Below are 22,448 nucleotides of genomic sequence, written 5' to 3'. Positions count from 1 at the left end.
CATTATTAGCTATCTCGTAACGATTTCTTTTTCCTAGATTTTCTTCTCCATAGCAACTCTATTTTTGTCTCGCTCGTTAGCCGCGCGAAGAATATATTAATCGACAATGCCGCCTAAAAGCATCCAATTAGTATAATCGCCCGATAAATTCGAATTTAATTAACTACTACACTTTTTTCCAATCCGGGATGGCATCAAATGTACTTATCAGTGTGAATGGTAATGCATTCTGCGGTCTTTTAAGTCGCAAAATACGGATAACAAGAGGAAAATCAGTCAGATTGTGTTTCTGTCATCGTTTATCTTGTTGCATACATTTGCTATGTATGTATACAAAACACCTTTTGCTTGAAAGTAGAAAAGCCATTAATTTTATATAGACGTAATTCCGATCCAGGGAATATTTTCGACATTACATCATAATGAAATTATAGATAAAATTCTGTGGCGAATTTTAGATTCGGCGAAACTGGTTTAACGCGCGTTTTGCTCGATTCCCGGCTTCTCTGGGACCGAGACATTGAAGTAACGCACAGTCGGTCGAGGAGGATTTTCCGATGACATATGCGCGCGAATTCGTCACCGGCAGCCCCTTGAGAACGTAACGAGCGAGTTCGCTTTCCGCGAATCGAAACTTAAACGAGATTATCAGTCGCTTCTCGAGAAAGGGACGCGTGAATAATTCGACGCAGCCGGTACCCAGCCTGCGAAGACGCACAAATTCCTGAGCGCGGGGCGATCGAGGGGAGCCGTACGATCCCGACGTCCGAGAGAGGGTTCTGTCACCGGGATTCCAAGCTAATTCGCGGCAACACCACGTGCTAATCCGTCTTAAGTTAATACTGGAGAAGCAATAATCGCCTGGCACGCCTAGTACGACGAATCGATCAATCTGCATCCGGCAACGGCCGCGTTACATGTTGCAAAGCACCGGATGATCTTTCGTAGGTCTGACAAGAACTTGTAATATGATTTTAATGTTGTAGCAAATTTAAAAATACGAAAAAAGTCAAAAGATCTTTGACTCTTTAGAACAGAATGAATTTTGAGATGGAGCAAAAATATAAAAACTAATTTCCTAACTTTCAATATGAATGATAAATTCTATTCTTTTTTTCAATAGTCTTGCGAAACCATCGAAAAAATTTATTAAAGTCCAAAGGTTCATAACGACATTATCTTAATTGCATCTTGGTTTATGTAATAAGGCTTTATATATATCTTGTATATATTAAGCGACAATAATAATTGCAGCGACAGTTTTAATGTCTAAAAAATTATATCCTAAGAGATAAAATCGTTTGTTAACATTTTTAATGTGATACATTGTTATATCAAAAATGAAAAAGGACTCACCAGTGGGGAGTAGAACGCAGAGCTATCCATGCCGATGCTGGGATAAGGTCCCTGGTCGGTGGTGGAGGGCGTCGGCGTGGGGTAGGAGGAGTAGGAAGTCGCGGTGGGTAGTCGAGGATAAGCGCCCAACGCAAATCTCGCGGCGTTGTCGTATTGGCAGCTGCACACCGTTTGCCCTGTTACAGGGTCCGTCATCATGGGCCTACCGTTCTCGCAACAACCGGGCCCGGTGGCGGCACCACCCACGGGGGTCGTGGCACCGCCGGTACCTGCGGGCCCGACCCCCGTCGTCGTTGTCGCCGTAGACGAAGGCGACAGGGCACCCGGGCTCAACGCACCCCCTGACATCGCCGGCGACGTCGCCGTTGTCGGTTGCCCGCCGCTCACCAGGAGCTGAAAAAAAAAACAAAAGAAAAATGTACGTCATTAACATAGTATAATTGCGCGCATGTATAATGCAGAGATTCCATATATTTCCTTGTAAAATTAGAAATTAGTTTTTCCAACTTGTTTCGAACATGACTTCGATATTCGTGCGGTCGTAGGAAACTTCGTCTGCCACACAGATTCATTTCACATTCTCTTCATTTTTCAACGTAGATACATATAAATAACGCATAAAATGACTGCTCGTAAGCACATATGCATAGACGTGTCATGATAAGGACATACATATGTACTACATGTGTACATACGATATAGAAACGCAGAAGATTTATTTTCTTCTAGTGTGTGTCTTTGTGCTTTTTTAGCTAGCTTACATCGCTTCGGCGACCTTAAAATTCGATATTCACAAACATCGATAACGGTACTCTTCTTTTGGCACGGTAGATGGCGAGAAGAAGGTTCTACCTGAGTTTTTACGACTCCTTTTTCTTTGTACGAAAATTCTACGATGATTAGTTTTTTTTTCGATAACCATCGCCTTTATCTTTGGAATGATATAAGAATATATTACGTGAAAAAAATATGAAATATAGATTTCACGACGTATTTAGTTTTATCGAAACAATCTTGGCGCGTAACGGTGAGCGATTATTCCTCCCACGATTAATAGCTTCGTAAAGCTCACATAAACAGAAAGACGTCACTCTCATGCGTGCGTGCTCGCGCGCAGGGGATCGCGCCGAGGTTGCCTCACGCTAAATTAGCCCATTGTAAATGAGGCCGGAATGAATCCCGGTAATTAATATGGCAAGGGCGCGGAGTTATTTCGAGAGGACGGGACGGGAGGCTCGAGAGCCGCCGCGACGAGCCGGGTTGTATATCTGCGTTGATAAAGCCTTCTCTCCGACAGCTCTCCCGCATTCCGTTACACACGAGAGAGATAGAGAGAGAGAGAGAGAGGAGAGCCCGGAAAACGACTCTCTCTCCCTCGTACGTATATACCTTTCTATTCGTAGACCGTGTCGAAATCACCCACGAAAACGCCTACGGAGCGTTGCGGCGCGCGCGTGATGAATAGGATCGACGAGAACTTTATTCCCGCAAACGATTCTCCTTCGCGTTTTAGCGTTTCACCTCTCTCGTGAATTATTAAAAGCCCGCGCGGCGCCGCTTATCAATTTTATAGTCGGCGCGCTTACAAAAATACGGCGACTCGTGCGGCGAAGTTTTTATATATACCGATGGGAGCCTCCATCGTTTCTCGCGCGACAAAATACGAAACTGTATCTCGGTCGTTAAGCAATATACCATAGGGACGATTCCCTTCGATTTCCTGTTTAATCGGAAGTTCAGTCATTAATACGTGATGCTTTTTTCGTCATGATAATATAGATTATAGATTATAGATCGTTAGGCAATTGCGTGAAATCATCTTTTGTTTTGAGAAACGTATAAGGTATTTACAAAGACGCCCGATAGTATTCAGCTGTCTTGTTTATGCCTCGAATTACGCGGTTTCAATGATTTGCATAATTATCTCGATCTACAATGAACCATCTGCATAACTATCTTCGTGAGAAAATTCGAGGCGTCGCTTCCGTAACATTGAGCCATTTCCGGCTCACGCTGTTTACAATCTCGTGCTCATCGATTTTCCGTGAGCGTGCGTCAATACGCTCGCGTATTTTCACAAGAAATATCACAGGAGCGCGTCGCCGTTGCAAAAATAGAAGGGCGAAGGGACCGGCGCGTCGCATCGCGGGATCCGCACCGAAAGAACGAGGTAAACCCAACTTTCGTGAACAAAGACCCCGCGCACTTTCGTGGTGGTATAACGGTGGTGTGTGGCGGCGGCGGCGGCGGCGGCGGACTTGGAGGACATGCTATGCGCGCGCGCACGTGTGTCCCCGTTCACGCATAACAACACGCGACACGTGTGCGCGCGTGTATATGTGCGCTCGGAATCTCCCCGACTTCCTCCGGCCCTCTCTCTGTCCCGCTCTTTTTCTCCTCGCCTCTAACGAAACGTTCCGGGCACCTCCAGCGTGTCTGGAGCCATTCACGCCCTGCTGGGTTTCCCACCGGAACCTTTTAAGACCCCACTTTCACCCCCGCGGCAGCCGCCGGCGCGAAAACCCTTCGGATCTCGTGGTAGCAGGAAGAGTCGCCGTGATACGGTCCTATCCCGCCTCCGCTTCTCGTGCTCCATGCTCCACCTTGTCGCCGATCGTTTCGCGACGCGCTCGTTGGCGAGGCAACCCCTCGAGTAAAACAATGTCGGATTCTGGACGAATCCTGATACGAGCATCGTTAGAACTTTCTCTTCGGGTTCGTGTACCTACTATCTTTTTTTAAAAAATCGCTAACACATCACTGTTAAATTTCAGGAGTGTCAAATTCTCTCAATTCGAGTTATTTTTAACCATTCCTATAGGTCGCTACTGCTCCTACTTAATATGTTGTTAATTTAACTAAACAAATGGAGTTAAAATTATACTTTTTGTGTTAAAATGATAAATTTAGACACACATAATAGTTAAAAATGATAAAATTTTATTTAATTATTCAACTCAAGGTATTGGTTCAAATTTTCTTCTCTAATATTTAACAGTGATGGAGAGAAATAATTCCAAGTTCGTAATTTATTTTATACATAAGTGAGCGCACTACTGGTTATATCCGCAAAAAAAGCTTGGAAAGCAAGAATGCTTGGACTCTTTCATTGCTTGATATTAGTGGTTTGTATTAATGACGTTCGCGAAAAAGGCTTAGACAACAAGAATGCTTAGATTCCTTTACTGCTTGATATTTGTGGTTTATATAATGGTATCGCTGCTCTCAAGTAGATTTCTACTCATGAAAAAAGATACGGGTGGCGAAAGCTCGCTTGTTTGACGTTGTCCGGAAAATGGCGGTTATTATCGGCATGATTTCTTGAACGATGCGTATTACGCCGTTCCGGTTAGCCGCGATTTAACATTAATTTCACGAGTGGAAAGTTATGTCGTCAAAGTTTCCTTCATAAATAATAGCGAGTAATCATTGATACATTCAATTTTCCTCAAATTTTAATGTCGGATGATCCAAAACATACAGAATGAAACTTTGTCGTAAATATATTACATTTGGAAACAGAAATGAGATTACATCAACAGTGCCAATAAAATATATATTTTTAATACAAAGTATAAATAATAATTCAAAATTAAGCGACCCAATATTGGCCATTTCCATTATTCTGCCTCACGACGTTTCGACCACAATTTATACAAAAGTATAAATATACTTTTTTTTCAATTTAAACATCTTTTAATTTAAATCGTGCTTAAATCGGCTACACAAATGGACGCGTTGAATTATTATTATCGCATGATCGATAATCTTCATTATCGCAAAAGAGAAAAAAATACCTGAAATAAGCGGCATCTTTTAAGAATAATAAGTCAATGTCACCTATCACGATGATTAATCGAGAGATAGTCCACCAATCTACCTTGCGAAATTGACAAGATTCGTCACTTTATCCAGATAGAAAGCATTCTCGTTTGCAACTTTCATCATGTACAACTTAAGTAGCGATCTTTGTAGCGACAGAGTGACACAATCGATGAAGTGATTTCAATAGTATTTATTTCACTACATTTACTGTGCGGAGAAAAGCTTTACGATAAAATATATTACGCGCAAACTGTTTCCTTGTTAATTAATTTCTACGCTTATTGAAACTTTACGGAATTGTATTATTTTATTTTCTTCACATATTTTCCTCACGTTAAATCTTTCTATATTTCTTCAATGTATAAAAATCTCATCACTGCGGGTTTGGACTGTGTGCGACTGTATGAACACGCACGGACGCTTACACGTGCGAACGAAAGGGGCTGAATGAACCCGAGAAGCCGAAATCCTCCAAGAAACAGATCTTGTATGTGTATCGTTACGATCGGCCTGTACAAACAGGATTACATCTGTCCGAGTGAAATTGTATAGGGTACTTAGGGTTAATCATGCGTCATCGACATCATTCACGAAAAAATAATCAGCACGTAACATCGAGCCGGCTACTAAACGCTTGCCTAAACTATCATTAATGAATTACGCTACAAAAATATGGTGAATAAAAAATTGGTTTTTTCCTTTATTTGAGAGGAAATTTATCAGAGATTTTAGATTTACGTCCTTCAACCAATGTCCCGCCAAACAATGTTGACTCGAATCATATTATTTTCAGTTACGTTCTTAAAAGACGAACGTTCGTAAATTTATTACGACGGGCTGGCAGCCATCAATTACGTGGATGCAGTTTATACTGAAAAGATGGCGACAGAAAAGGTTGAGTTGTGCGGCTTATCTTTTCTGCTCGCCTTCCTTTCCTCAGAGACCACTTCTTCCTCACGCCGTAGCTTCTCTTTCTTTCTCTCTCCCTCGTGTCACGCCATGTATCTTTTTCTCTTCACCGGAATCACAACCATCACGAAACCAGGCAAGAATCTTGACTCTCCCTTCGTCCTCTCCACCTTGGACCTCTTGTACGACAACGGCATTACCGGGCCCCTTCCTCTCTCGACAAATTAGCCACCATGGCGATACTTTTATAACGTGCAGACAGAAGAGATCTTCAATTAAAATTTAACAGAATCGCCACGCGATTTCGGTTGTTTTTCTCATCGGGGAATGTACAGTTACGAAAAGCCAACGTCCTAAAAAAGAACGAGGGACTTAAAACGGTCTATTCGAGCGACATGACACAATTAATTACTCTTTTCCTATATCTCCCGTCGTAACCGTAACTTATACATATATCAAGTTACTCCAAATCTACTAAATTGGAGAAGTATGTAGAAAATTCTGATATAACGTCTCTTGAGAGTTTAATCATACGATGCTTAATGTGACAGGTGACGGATAGTGAAAGGATTTACAAATTCGGATGAATTGTTAATTAGTAAACTCAATGTGCCAGGCGTAGAGCGAGTCGTCACGAAAGTCGCGGACATTAAACGGGCGCGAACGCGAACGCGGCAGTTTCACGTTAATTACGTCCGTCTCCGAAAGAGACGCGACAGACAACGAGAGGAGAGTTCCGCGAGCAATGGCTTTAAAAACGTCACCGGGCGCGGAGGAGGACGCCTGTCGGAGGGCGGCGAGATCTATTTGAGGCGTTAAAGACTCTGTTAAAGCGGCGGTAACTCGACGTTAAGAAGGCGCGAACGTCGAGTACCGCGGATGACTCGGGGTATTTTTACGCGGCTCGTTGAAGCGTTTATCGACGCCGGGGGAAATTCTTACGAGCTGCTCCAGTCCGCTGGAATTAAATCGACCGAGGGAACGTCAAACGTCGCTCGCGTGTCTCGCAAATTATGACGAACCAGATTTTTTCCTCATCTCTCTCTTTCCTAACGACTCTAAACAATATTATTTAATTATTTACCGTTATTTTAAACAAAAAATTATTCTCTTTTTACACGATATAATATAAGAGCAAGCAATTGTCTTCTCACGTACGTTTCTCTATAGAGGAGCCGCGCTTCACTCGGTTCGATCGCCGATTTCCGTCCTGTCGACCCTTCCGAAACTCGCGAAAAAAGGAGAGTGATGAATTCGCGCGCGCGCGCGAAACGAGGCCGAGTTCCTATGAGGATGAGACACGTGCACCTTTAAACCGGCAACCGGTTTCCGCGCGACGTGCGTGTAAAGGCGAGACACACAACTGAGACCGTTCGGCAAGTACGTGCGAGAATTTGTGGCGTAATTGCCGATTCCGTCAATCATCGGGCGACGGTGTTTTCATGCCGCTGCCAAATCCCGCGTGATACGAGATAAACAGCGCGTAATAACAAAGTATAACCGGATAACGACGGCATAATAATGCGAGTTAACGAAGTGAGCGGGGCCTCGAAATTCTCTTTTCAGACATGCGATCGTGAGAAGAGCATAAAATGAAAGGCTAATATCTCGTCGGGCATTATTGTAACCGATGCGGAGCCGGCCAACAAAGTTGTAGTTTTACTCTGTAATTACACGGGCGCGGCAATTTGTATATCATTAAAGGTACGCGCTATTGGGAATAAAAGTTCCACACGAATCGACGGTGTATCTTTAATAAATTATAATTAACCGATAAATAATGACCGCGCGAGAAAAAAAGATCGGTGTAGTACAAAGAGAAGCTAAATACGTAATGTCGTATATTCTTCAAATTGTTTAACAGTTTCTTTTTAGATTAATTATATTCCTTTAATTTAATCCTTTCGACCTCGTATATCTCTCTCACTTGTCACTTGTATTGCATCGTAACAACTTCAATACTCGCGCGGATATCGTTTAATTACCGGTTCATGAAGACAAGAGGAGTGGCGAGGATTAGCGAAGCGCTCGCATTCGCAGTTGAGCCAGCTCGTCGATCTCTCGCGTCACTCCTCTGCCAAGAGCTTGCATCGATTCCCTCGTGATAACAATGGCCGCGAACAGTGCAAAAAGTGGGCGGCGTGAATGAAAGCGAGACGGACGAAAAGAGAGAGAAACAGAGAGAACGAGAGAGAGAGAGAGAGAGAGAGAGAGAGAGAATGTGCAGGCCACGATCCTGAAAATCGATATCGCGGATACCGAGGTGCTTCCGTGTCGACGCTCGTAATTATATGCCGCGGAGCACGATATACCGCACGATTCCCATTATTGCCATCACGGTAGTGTAACTTATTGTTAGCGTACAGAGCACGATGCTCGAGCGATGGTGTTGAATGATGAGTAGCGACCAGCGCTCAAAAGTTTAACCCTTTTGGTACGCGCGATCATTAGAGTACGGAGATATGTAGTGTCTCCCAACGGAAGAAAAGACTGGAGCTGAATGAAAATCGTGAGTCTCACGATTTTTATTTCTTTATCTTTATGCTTTAATTATAATTATTCCATAACGATTAAGCAACCGTGAAATAAATAATATTAATGTTATTGATCACTTACAATCATTTATGCGACTGAATGAAATTTAATGTTGTATAATATACATATATACATATATACATTATAGAAAACAGTATTGAAAGGCACTTACAAGTTGCATGAACAATATATTATGTATGCGATTATGATTTATAGGAGACAAGAAATCACTAGCGAGTATTAGTTAATCAAACCTGTCGAATTAATTAAAATTACAATTGTAGATTTTACGATTCGTCCCGTTTTATCTACGGTAAGTCCTGTTATAAGTAGAGTATAAACATCAATTATCGTATATGCTTAGAAATCATTGGCACAAGATAGTTATTATCTCGTGGCACGGACTTGCAGCGCGCGTTCGCAAACCATGACAAATTTCGTAACGCCATTTAGATAATTATACATAATTACTACTCATATATACATGTTAATCATTCGTTGAAGTTTCCAACGGTAAAATCACTGTAACCGGATCTCTTACTTCATTTGCAACGTTGTAGATTGCGATTAAATGAACGGCTCATCGCCGTGACGTTCTGGCCCACATTTAATTTCATATTAAGAAGTTAAAGAGAGGCGGATACCTCTTCAAATATTTCTAGTGTTTATATCGTACATATCGGGAGATACCTTTAAAAAATTAACGAATTAACGAGCAGCATGCAATTACTTCGGTAAATTATTTTAAGAAATCGAAACGACAGGTGTTGCTTAAGTTTTGGCATTCGATAACGCAACTCTAACAAAGTTATGACTTCGGTAATCTCACGGGATATCGAAAGTGCATGATGTATTGCAATAACGCGGAACGAGTTACATCGAAATATCATGGCGAACGAAGTTTCTCCACAAATTACTTCACGTCCCAATGAATCAATCAGGAACGGTGTTTATGAAGTGAAGGCACCGCTGCTCATCAGCGCGATTATGCAAATTCTTAGCTCGTTATGGCAGATAAGGAGGCCTCGATCCGATATTCCCCCCCCCCCCCGGGAAAACGGCGATCGTGCATCGCACGTCCGGAATACGTAAGCCTCGGCGTACGCGCGTATATTTCAACGACGTTGCGGCGAATAATGCAATTTGCAACTCCTCTCCGCGGATCTTCCACGGCTGCAGCGAACCGATGCGGGCAGACCTACCCGTATTATTGCCAAGAGTCGGACGCAAGCTGCACCTGCGCGATCCTCAGTGCGCTTTACGCGCGCGCCGCTTTTATCGAGCATTATTTATTTCCCTCCTCCTCCTTATCCTCCCCTTTTGGAAAACATAGCAGAGATATATAGCACCGCGCCGCGCTTCTATAACCATCGAGCGTGTGACGTCCCGGCGTTTAAGAGACGCGAAATTATAATCCATAACAGGATGTCCGAGAAGTCGCGCGCTTCCTTCCGAGTACTGCGACAAGTTCGCAGTTGGAAAATTTTATCATGAAAATCCCTCCACGGTATTTTCATAAAAGGAGATTGTCTCGAGTCCAACGTTTTTGTTGTTTAAAAATGATTTTAAATGTGCCGATGTAATATTATTGTGATTTATTAACTCTATGACATTTGATGGGGGGGGGGGGCATTCGGCTTGCAACTTAAAATATTTTTGTTTTATGTTTAATAGATAGATACTACTTGTAATTAAATGGCAATCGCTAGTAAAATTGTTCGAATAATTTCTGATAAATTTTCTCTAGCTAATTGTAAATTTTGATGCGCAGAATCAAGTGGAGAAAAACTCAAAATATAGAACAAACACACGGCTGAATATTCATTACGGACCGCCCACTAGAATCTTAATTACCGCCTATCTAATTTAACTCGACAACTGACACATAATACATCTTTGCTATATCGTCCAACGTTTTGTTAACATTAATGTTATCCCGCATATTCAATAGTGCGTATTTTAATATTGTGTCCCCAAGCGATTGCTGATGCAAACATGAATTTATGCGAGCATTGTGATACCATAGTATCTTGCGGTATTTTTGCATGTAAGCTTTTCGAAACATGCGTTGTTTTCTTGGCTTATTCTTAGGCGATTATTCATGCCGAGACTTGTTACTTGGCAATCTTTTTTCTATGTATCGTCGATCACGAGTACAATGATGAATACGCAATAGGCTATACATATTATGGATTCTTTTACATCGATATTGTTCTGTACAAAAGTAGTTAAGAATAAAATTATAGATAGTTCATAACACTACTATTTGTCTCAACGGTACCTGTTCTTTACACAGTATTAAAATTATATTTAGAATATTCGCATTTTATTATAAGAGTAGAATAAATCCATTTAATGCGATAGAAGGAATTAATGTTATTTATAATGTTATTCAATATCAAGATCCGCAAGAACTTGTTTTCTCAGCGAGCAATCAAGTACTTACTTCCATTTTTTAAATTATTTTTTTACATCTCTCAAGTTAGTGCTTTCTTGCTATTTCTGTCATTTGTGATTACGTGTAATCCAACGGAAATGCAAAATGTTCGAGTGCGTATATTAATATACTCTAATCGGTTTAAGATTATTCACTCAAAACAGAATTTCTATTTCAATTTTATCTTCGTTTGACCTCCACTTTTAGCGCGTATGTAACACATTTATCGCGAGAAAAGAAAGCGCGCGTTAAGTAACACATTGATTAAATAAGCGTCACGCGGCGGTGCAGGCGTACGACTCTTTAATTACTATTCCGTTCAGAAAGTCCACAGCCGCGTGTCGATCATCCGCAGCTCGGATGCCATGCTCTCATTAGATTGGGGATGCCGACGTTGAAAAAGAGATTGGATTTACTGCTCTCGAATAAGCGATCGAAAGAAGCTCGCTTTTGCGCAGGCTTCCCTTCGCGAGAATATTGGAGATAATTAATTCTCTCAGATAATTGATTAATCGGTTAACTTATTATATTATTCCATGACGATTGGTTAATATACGGTCTCTTAAAATTATATTGTCTATACAGAACTCTTTATTTTTATAGTTCTTTTTTTATTTTCCATGGGCAATCAATGTATGAGAATGTTTACTCGTTGAATATCGATTAACTTAATCGTAGGTCATATTTTTCACGCGGGATCCCTACCGTAAGGAGCTAATAAATTGGAGCTTATAGGTATTATATCAGGGGATTTTCTGGTATTCACGTCGCATATTTAACGCTAGACTTCTCGGCATTGTTTTGTTAGGCGTGTTGAGTGTTTTCCTTACAGTATGACATTGATCTTTTTATTAGAAAGATTAGACACATCAGGCAAAGTTACATTTGTACTAAATGGACATTAGAATGCGACCCTTTTCCTCGACGCGTCACGCTCTTGAGCGACGGCCGTCGCTGAGCTCCAAGTTCGTTCTACAAACTTCACGCTCTAGCCTGCTACTTACGAGGAAGGCAGGTGCGCCTCTAGGCTAACTCGCTTTCCTCGAGTGAACTCGCGCAAATGTTAATTGTGCGCTATTATTGGCAACGACCGGTCATGGAATTCTCCGCTTCTTTGAACTCGCTTGGATCGGTTCTCATTCCAAGATCTCGCCATGAGGTAAGTTACTTACGTAAAACGTGCAGTGATTACGCGATGGCGTTATATGCGATAATAATAAATGATACGAAGTCGCGCCAATAGATTTTACAAGAAAATAGGAAGCGATATTTATATTCAGTTATAATAAACTTGAATTTTGAGTACATAAATAAACGAGATAAATTTCCTATACGTCTCTTTCCACTTGCAAAAGCATCCTAAATAAAAATGTTTGACACCTGCAGCGAATGATGCGTCAAAAGTCACGTGTGAGTCGGATTTTTAAACTTCACGCAAGATAAATGGCGAATTGTTTATTCCGAAACGATCTACGAATATTCCTTCATTTCTATCGTAACAATTCGCACAAGTATTCTACATGATTACTTGTCATGATCTCTAATGACTTACCTGGGACGCCGACGGATACGAGTATCCGAATTGCGCGTACGCTGACATGTCTAGAATCTACGAGCGTTGAGTCTATGTGCAGTCCTCCGTCTTTTTCTCTCTGGATATATTGCGGAACCAAAGAGGATCAGGACACAAATGCATCTGCACGCACTACACTCCCTCTCTCTCTCTCGCTCTCTCTTTCTCTCTCTCTCTTTCTCTCCCTCGCTCTCACTGACAAGTTTCTACGCGCGGCAATATCGTAACGACATACGGGAAACGAAACGGGACGACGGAGCGCGACGAACGTTCGCCGGCGAGGAGTGCCATCAGGCTGCCCCGAGGTCCTGGGCGGCCGTACTCGGCCTCATGACGCACGTTTTTCTTCTTCAGCCACGCGGCTTCGTCAACGGAGTGTCATCGCGCTGTTTTGCGAATTACGCGCACTTCAATCCTGAATTCCTGCTTGGATGGTTCCCAAGGTGGAGCGAGGAACGACGGGGTCAGCGTAAACGCGCTATACCGAGGACGACTCTTCTCCTTGCTACGGCACGGAACGGTTCACGACTCGCGACACGTCGCGTCATGAAAACAGCTGACACGGGACGCAGCACCGGGACGTGATAGCAGTATCAGGATGACGACACCGAGGAAGCGGGACGGACATTCGGACAGAGAGGCGAGCGAAGCGTCACGACCGGTTAGATATAGAGAGCTCACACAGTTCGTTCGTTCGTTCGGTCCGTCCCCTGCTCTCACAGGGCACTCCAGTCTGCGACTGACTCGGCACCACTCACACCACTTCAGCGGGCTTCTCCACTCCGCTCTGTCACGGCTCCCCCTCTGGCGAGGAAAACCGAAAGCAACGCTACTCCCACCATACGTCGTGGGCGGTGACTCGGATGAAACGGAGCAATCGCGAGATAGCGCGTTGGCCTAGGGGCGGACTCCACGGGCTGTACGATTGTCTGTGATTGGTTGCGAACACTTGGCGCGCGGGCGGTGGTGTTTTTTGAACGTGCCCATCGACATCCCGACGCCCTTCTCGTCCCCTCTATTCACCACCGAGGAACCACCAGCGAGTGAACGATCTAGCGAGCTGCGTCGCGACGCCTTGCTTCGCCACGGGACGTTGCACGGCCACGACTGAACAAGGAGAAACGAGTATGTTTACGCGGCTCTACTCTTGTCAACCCAACGGCAAGGGACTTAAATAAATCCACATTCCTCCGCCCTCCTTACCGTATCACCCATACGTCGCCTATGTAAGGAGAGCGCACTACTTTTGCACCTTTTGTCCGGTTCACAAGATTGCAAAGTAACACGAAGCAAAGGTTGTGAAGCCTTTCGTGAAATGCCAACAGGCCCATTTTAGTTTCAAAGTAAAAAGAATTATCTTGTGTTTTAAGATAAGCCATTTTTCACGAAAATTGTATTGAATAAAATAATTTATAATAATATAATAGCGTAATCAATTTTCAATTAAACATATTTTAATATTCAATAACATAATTTTAATATTTAACAACATAATTTTAATATTTAATGGCATAACTTTTGAAAGTTGGATTCATATTATAAATAACATATTTCATCAGTAGAAAATTTGAAAACTCAAAATTCTTACAATGAGATATTAATAGACAAAGAATGGTTAAGTATATTTTGTACAATCGTAAAATAAAATTATAGAAACAATATTGTACCTTTTTTTTTGGGGCCAGTACATAAGCCAAAGATTTGTTCTGGTCTATTGTTATATCGTTGAAAATTTCACGAGAACACCGAGCAGATTAGCCGTGGGATTTACCCCGTACTGTGCTACTTGGAATAATTTCACGGGTTATTAAATCGTACCAATGGACCGAAACCATTAAATGCGACAAAACATTTATTCGCTAAATTAGGGTAAAAGATTTGTAGATTTGTTTGCTCGTATATATAAGAATTTTCTTTATGAAAAAGTAAGATCCAATAACTGTTGTCTAAAGAGCTCTATATAAATTATTCAATTATTAAATTGCACCCCAGAGATATTATTATCTTAAATGACTTAAATAAAAAATTTAATTGATAATTATTTTTATAATTTTTATAATAATTTTTACATTTATTTACTGTCCATATAAAAATAATTATTTATTTATATCAAGTATATTATACCAGGTATAAGAATTATTATTATTTATTTTTAACACCTACACATACTTAGTAACGGAACATAATCAATAATAAAAATATTTAAAGTAACGATATACAGAGAAGTGCTTATATATGACAAACACAACACTACTAAGCTTCGTTTCTTGAAAACACGAATCTGGAGAACAAGGGTGAACGGATGAATGGTCGACGGGCCGTCGGGGGACAACGAGAAAATAGTAGTTGCGATGCAACAAGATCTACCGCTGCTAATAGGATTAGCCGACAGGTTGACGAGGTCTTCGGGAGATAAACATCCTTTTGAGGACTTTGTACCTGTATCCCGAAGTTCTTCGAGGAAACGGTCACGGGACCCTCCGGATGATTTATTGTTCTGCGTAAACCTGGTGACCTGCCGATCACGCCCTTATAACGAACTGACGGTCAATGTTATAATGCGAACATTTTAGGAAACCATGTCCTAAAACCACCACGATTGTTATATCGTGGAGACGTAGCTGGTGCTATAATTTCCTCCAAAGTCACATGCGACGTCGAAACCGCACAATAATTCGCTTAATCCCTCTCGTTCTCTGGGGATCATCGTTCGCACACCAAACAAGAGACAACAAAACATCGCATTTTCACCACACATTCAACGCCGAATGCGCTTCCGTCCTTTCGTTTCATGTTAACATACCAAATTCCCTTGTAAATGCCAAATATATTCGCTAAACAAACATCCGCTAATGATATCGGTGTGACGGTGTTATAATTTATGTGCATGAAAATTTGTTATATATGAACGTGATATAATTAAGTGATTTGAATATATGTATGAGAAATGCACTATGATTCAAATTAATCGATGTTGTGGAATACTTCTTTTATATTGGAGTTGAAAATTTATATAGAGTCCCAAATTTGTCGTGACGAGATTTTATCTTTTATAAAAAGATGTAACAAGATATTTTTTATCAGAGAATAAAAGGTTTCGGATTTTGTAAAGCATGTAACAATATTGTCTATGGCGTTTGCCTGCCGCTCGCCGTGACGGACGTCGAATAATTAAACGAGAAGAATTACGCGACGAATGCGGTGGTGACAAAATGAAATGTGGCGGCAGCTGGCGCGCGATGTGAAAATATCACTCGGATTGTTGAATGTCCATTTGTGTTTCGCCGTTGGACGTAACATTTATGATTACGGGAGTAAAACAGTACTCGCGGTTCGTCAGTTTTTATTGTTACACTCAGCCCGTTGTACTGGTCGAGCATGAATTCACGGACAAAAGTAATAATATCACGGGAACGAAAGGCTATCTGCCACAAAATTTTACATCGTTCGATTATTTTGCAGATCGCAATCGCATGTCATTGCGACGTTATTTTCAATGTTTGGACCGATATGTTAAAGCCGAAGGAAAAAGGTCTTAATGGATTTAACATCGATATGCGCACACAAAGGAATAGATATCCGATTTTTGTGTTTACAAGTCACGTTTCTAACTGGACGACGACAGTTGTAAATCTTGGCTGGAATATCTGCAGTCAAACTGCGCAGGGTCGTTTGGTGTTTACAGCCGTCAAGTTTTTTCGAGTCTGATAAGGCGAAGATTTCTACCAGAAGAAGGAACTGCCGGGTCCTCTCCCGCCGGCCAGTGTGTTCCACTATACTTGTTCGCAGGTCGAGTAAAAGTTAAACGGCCGTGTCCACTCGGCCCGTCTCCAGCGATAAGAATGCTTAATAAGGCACCCAACTACCCCGTCCACCTTCCTACTTCCTTACCCTTGTTCGTGAAAGAAACGTCTCTCCTTTATCTCAACATCGACCTAGTTAGGCAAGCTCCATATTTTTTGTCCAGTTCTTTAATTTTTCTAATCTTCAAGAACAAATTCTGCAAAGCTGTTTTACGAAAAAAAATAAAGAAAAGCTTATTGTTACACTTTCCTTTTTTTTTTCAAATTCGTGCTTCTCTTTTCAAATCTATTCATCGAACTTATTTCATTGTACCGTTGCAACACCATGGTTAACTTTTATGACTACTTTATGACATATTCTCGCCATAGGTTCTACCGCTCTCCAAAAGCGAATCATTAGTTCTCTACCGCGGCGGAATTATAAAAGCGGGTCTAATTCGAGTGCCGTCGAACGGCGCGATTTACACCGTGGAATAAAACAAAAGATTGTTACGTAGGTTTTCGAGGCGAGCACGCTAAGGAAGAAGGAAGCTAATAAGGGGAGGTCCAGACTGCCCCGGCGCCTTCGGGATACCTTCGAGGAGCACCGCAGTTTTATTGGTCGGAACGTCCTTGTTCCTTCGTCCGTTTTCCTCTTCTATACTACTTCTGCGCCGACTTCGTCTTCCTCTTCGGCACACGGTATGGCCGACCAGAATGTTGCCGTAAAAAAAGCCGATCCCTTCCCCAAGACCTCTTGTCCGTCCCTCTCCTCACCTTCTTCGTTCCCGTTCTCCCCCCGTAGAACGACGAACGAACGACCAACGAAATGTCAACCGTAAACCTCGCGAGGCAACACTAATTAACCCGACCGAAATAAACTGCAGCGCTCAACGGCGCTCCTCCGTCTCCCTCTCACTCGCTCGTCGAACCTCTTCTTCTTTTGTTCGCGCGGACAGATTCTACAGTCCTCGGTGAAGTTATAAGAAATATCTTGAAGCAGTCTTAAAATTCCTAATCGACCTGTTATGAAAGACCGCAAACCGTGGAAAATCAAACTAGACGAAAAAGTTGAATTTTTTGTACTATGTTCTAAATTATGCTATATGTAAATGTATAATTACTTGAAATATTTGATAACAATGTGACACGTTTTTAACGAAATAGATATAAGACTCATCTGAGTTTTCGCGGGTAACAAAATAATAGTTAATAGATATGTATTACATCTCGCATAACGCGTATCACGTTCAAACCGATGGAAACGTGTAGCCGAAAAAAGGGAAGATTGCATCAGTCACCGCTGGATTTTATCGGCGCCGATATATATCGTTCCGATGCGCGATCGTCCGGAGAAATAAATCGGGGCTTTTTTGGCATAAGAGTAGGAAACATTGCTTTCAGTGCGGACGGTAGTACAAAGGGGCAAATCCGGATGACTCCCTTGTTCGCTTTCGTTCTCGCACTTCCACCTCGAAACAGTCGAATCCGCGGGGTTTCCCCTATACCGCCCGCTGCCAGGCATTTCCATTTTATCCCGCACACGAAAGAGGGACGCGTCAACCGCCATACATAACGCGGAGATATCTACGAAAACGCCTATGCCAGTTGCTATTTTATTTTTAAAACATCATTGAAAGAATCGCACGTGTAAGATACTTAAGATCGACGGTTGTATTAAGAGCTGTTTGTACAACGAACGATTTTTAAATTGAGTATATTGAAAAAATATAGCAAATTATTAATTATTAATGACAAAGAATATAGTTCAAGCGATAAAAATTATTGATGTAATAATGAATAAATTTTTAGTATCTTATGATCGACGACAACATTTGTGAACATTTCGATTACTGAGCATTACGGCATAATATGTATATTCTATCGAAGAGAGTTTAGAAAAAGCAAGGTTTCCGCGTTATTGTGACACAGTGAAACGCGACAGAGTGATCAACCGAATTCGGTTGGATGCAGAGTACCGTGGCGACATTGTTAGGCTTCGTCGAGCCTAATTGTCGAGCGGTTTTCGTTAAAAGCGCGTCCCTTGGCGCGGATGTACGCGCGTGTGCATCGTCCCTTCATTCTTGTCCCCTGTGCAACCGCGCTGTTTATTGTCTCTGGCCGCACGTTTTCGAGCGCTGCAACGTGCACGCCGCGCGATGCATCGAATAGTCGCGGAGAGCGTCAATAGCGGCGCGATTATGGCGTGCGTGGGAAGAGAAAAAGGGAAAACCGCCGGGAAAGGACGGCTGGCGGTATTGCACGAAAATACTACAAAGCATGCATTTAGTCGCTATCGCGATATCGCAATTGTGTGCGATGCCATTATACAGCTATTATCCATTGTTTATGAATACTGAAACGTATCACATGCCTGTTACAAGCATCGCGATGCATTCTGGATTCTTTGCAACATCAGCAGCATGACAGATTTTGTGATACGCTTCGTAAGCAAAAGTCTACATGAGTATAACATGACAGATACAGCAATAAAATATTAAAATTAAAGATACGACATATCGCCAAAGTTTGTAACGTTTAACTTTACTGCTTCCCCCATTGAAATGTAATATTAAGATACCGATTAGATTCTCATTCCTCGCGCAAAGCAGAGTAGAAACAGGACAGCAGAAGCTGGAGGTAACAGGAAGCATATAGGCCTTTCGCCAGAACGTCTGCATTTAATGGTTACATCAGGAAGTATGCAAAGCCCTAAGGTTAATATCTTTCCTTATGAACATCGCATGAGTTCGCGCGAAGCTCGTACGGAAGGAAATGCCAAAAGACGGTTCGCAAGTAATCCACGCCTATGGCGTATTAACAGTTCCGACAACACGCATTCGTTCTCGTGACGCGTATGCACGATAGTTTTCGCTCCTTCCCCTATCTCGCTGTAGATTGTGCTCTTCCTCCGGCGCGGCGTCCGCAATCAGGTACAAAGCACGAGGTATCGCATGAGCGGTTATTGCCGCGATGTTACGTGCCCATGGAAAATGAATAGGTAATTATAACGCATCCATAATGCAGGGGGACAAGGTCGTACCTTCGACGAGCGCACGATCGCGGTCCGCTTCTCGGAAGACCGCGATGCAGTTCAAAAGAGAGTTCGCGGTTCCTATATCGCAAAAAGAAATGGAGAAAAGAAAGAAAGAGAGAAAGAAAGAGAGAGAGAGAGAGAGAGAGAGAGAAGAACTCAAATCACACGGTACTCATTGAAATTCATTTGCGGCCGCCTTTCGTCTTCGCTCCTCCTTTCTTTAGCATCTCTAGCTCGTTTATGTGCTTGCGCGCACACGGATGTGCGAAGTATTCGAGGCACGACACGCCGCGCCGTGAACTGCGCTGCGTACCCGGCGAGGAACACGGACGCGTATACATGCGCGTGAACACGCGCATTCTGTAATTGCGCTTTATTGCGCGTTACGACGATTAGAATTAGAGAGCGATCAAGACTTCTCCTACGAAAACGGTAGTCGTAACAATATCTTTCGACGCCGCTGCCGGGAAAGATTACGCCTCGGCTAACCGCCATGTGCGCACGGCGCAGTAATTGATTTAAAACGTATAATAATTCAAGGAGATAGCGGATGCAAAAGTAGCGGAGAAAACGTAGCTGTAGCATGGCGGAATTACGATCGGCAAATTACGGATGCCATGGCATGGTATTTCTCCATGCTTTCCGATAACAGCGTACGTTCAAGCGATTATTGCTTAAGTAATGAACTGCCACCGTTGGATAATTTATCCTTATTGGTTAGATGTTGTTAATTATGGGTTCCACAATTAATTTTTTTTTTTTCAATTTCGCGAACTGTCGTATATCAAAAACGTCATTTTGCCTTTATATTATATAATTTCAAAAATTGCAGTAGACGTCGACAAAAATACACAGGACAATTATTTAAATTTTAACGACTTTTGAAGACTTTCGCGGAAAATGCCTCGGGTCACTGTTACATTACACTTAGATACAATCACTTTGCGGTGAAGAAGTGTAATACATTCTCGAAGAGTCCGTCTTCATACTTCGGTCAAACTTCGCAGGAGTACAGGTCAGTGTGCAACGATTTTCCATAAGGCAGATTGCACGAGATTCCGGGAGCCTCGCGTGGTGCGGTGTCTTGTGTACGTGCGCGGTTCTGCCATCCTGCGATTGTATGCAACAAAGTAGAGGTGGCGGCGTTGCATCGGACGCGCCGGGTCGGGCGAGTCGCGGCGAATGGGGATAATGATCGACGGAAGTGTTCGTGCTAAAATATGCAGATCCGGCTAAAATTACCGGAGAAGTACCACCTAGCCGACTCGGCCGACCGGCCGCCGAGAGGGAGGCGAGACTATTGGTGTGCATCGTGTGCTCGCGGCTCGGCCTCGGATCGGCTTGGCTCTACTCAACGTATGCAACTATGCACGCCGCTGGAGCGTGGGCGATGGTCGATGGCGATGATGATTATTTCTTGACGTGCCTTCGTTTATTCCCGAGGATGGACACGGAGATCTACAGCGCGGTCAAAAAAATTTTGATGGCTCCACGACATATAAACCACCATTTGTGATAAATGATTCTGTCATGTACTTCGCGGAAATATCGCGGTATAACAAAAGCTATAAAATTGATAAAATCCAAATATGTTCGAATATTTTCGGATTGAAACTATCTCAAATCCACACATAAAATTAAAAATGTGCTACTTAATTGTTAAAAAATGTCAAAGTTAGAGGTATGAACGTAAATATAATTTTAATTGCACGCAAAAAGCTATAAAATTAATTATTTTACCACAACATATACAGGATGTGCGCACACTGGATGAATTACATTATAATTTGTTTATACGTCACTTGGAAAATTAGCATACTCGATTAATTAAGAATAGGTCTAATTAAGAATAGCCCCGCCTCATTATATTCTAGTCGGTACGTAGGAAACGTTAATTCGAACGGTAGAAATGTTCAAGCAGGAACGTCGCCAGCATCTTACGTATGCATAGTGGCTTGTCACAGGAACCAATTAACTTCTTTACAAGGAACGACCATTACCTCAGAATGCGTTAAAATGACCGGTGAGAGCAAGGAAATCGCAATGTCAACGGTAAAACCGACGATTGCTTAACAAGCACCGCGGCGATTTCCCAACTTTTAACAGCGATTATAGTAACCGGAAAAGGTCCGCAAAGAAATTTAATGAATCGTCCTAATCCGCCAACATTCACTATAGTTTATAAATACCTCCAAGAAAACTCAAGGAATAACTTCCGAAAGCATGTGACGTTTATTGGAATTTTTTAGTAAGAATTAAATTTTCCCTCCAATCTTAAGGTGATATACTCTGTGTAATTTACATCGAGATCCAATTACATGTGAGCCTCTAAAGGGTGATCGACTGCGGCTGTCGTCACGCAGCCGGCAATGGCCGGCAAGAGGGAGAAAGAAATTTATCTAACGAATCTCTTACCTTCTCTTTTTTCCACGATAAAGGAAACGTAACATTTTATTGTGACATCGTAATCGCGGATCGCGCTCGTAAGTGACACACTCGCGCGTGCAAGAGCATTACACGGTTGCGAAAAAATCGCTGCGGCGCGGCGGTCTCGTGTCTTTACACGCGTTGCAAACTATATGTGTAACATGACGAATAAGAAGCGTACGCCTACTATAATTTGTTAACAAATATCCAAGACAAATTGTTAACACGCGTTTACGATGATTTATTTTTCCGATGTTCAAATACTATACACTCGCTTTAAATACACACAATATCGAATTATCATGAATAATGAAAAAAAGAGAAAAATTTTCCATAAATGCAGCTATTTAATGCTGAGAGAACTCTCTTGGCATTGAACAGAAGTATACAGAGATAAGTATTTACGCCTAAAAGCTTATTAAGTCTTCAACTCATCGTCGCCATATCGAATACGATATTTATAAAGTGACACGTAAAATGACGCTTTATTTATTTCTTTTGTGAGAAATGGAAATTACGCGTTCTCGTAGATAAACGGCTACAAAAGTACACATTACTTCACGTATA

General features: G+C 42.1%; 2 protein-coding genes across 3 annotated transcripts in view; both read right to left on the bottom strand.

Annotated features, from left to right (window-relative positions):
* The window catches only part of LOC139815609 (homeobox protein caupolican), a 59,852-nt gene that overhangs the window by 27,833 nt on the left and 9,571 nt on the right, over positions 1-22,448 (bottom strand). The window contains exons 1-2 of one of the 2 annotated variants that reach the window (XM_071782627.1): positions 12,615-13,564; positions 1,357-1,749 (exon numbers count right to left, since the gene is read on the bottom strand). In XM_071782627.1, coding sequence (XP_071638728.1) covers positions 1,357-1,749; positions 12,615-12,662 — 441 coding nt within the window. In that variant the 5' untranslated portion in view covers positions 12,663-13,564. Of the gene's footprint in view, positions 1-1,356; positions 1,750-12,614; positions 13,565-22,448 lie in introns of those variants that run through there. The other variant, XM_071782626.1, reaches the window with a different exon arrangement.
* LOC139815606 (uncharacterized) overlaps positions 1-22,448 on the bottom strand; it is a 294,108-nt gene that overhangs the window by 264,414 nt on the left and 7,246 nt on the right. The gene's annotated exons all lie outside the window — the stretch shown is intronic.

Source organism: Temnothorax longispinosus, chromosome 7 (assembly GCF_030848805.1).
Source record: "Temnothorax longispinosus isolate EJ_2023e chromosome 7, Tlon_JGU_v1, whole genome shotgun sequence".
Classification (NCBI taxonomy): domain Eukaryota; kingdom Metazoa; phylum Arthropoda; class Insecta; order Hymenoptera; family Formicidae; genus Temnothorax; species Temnothorax longispinosus.
This window is presented reverse-complemented; position numbering and strand designations above follow the sequence as displayed.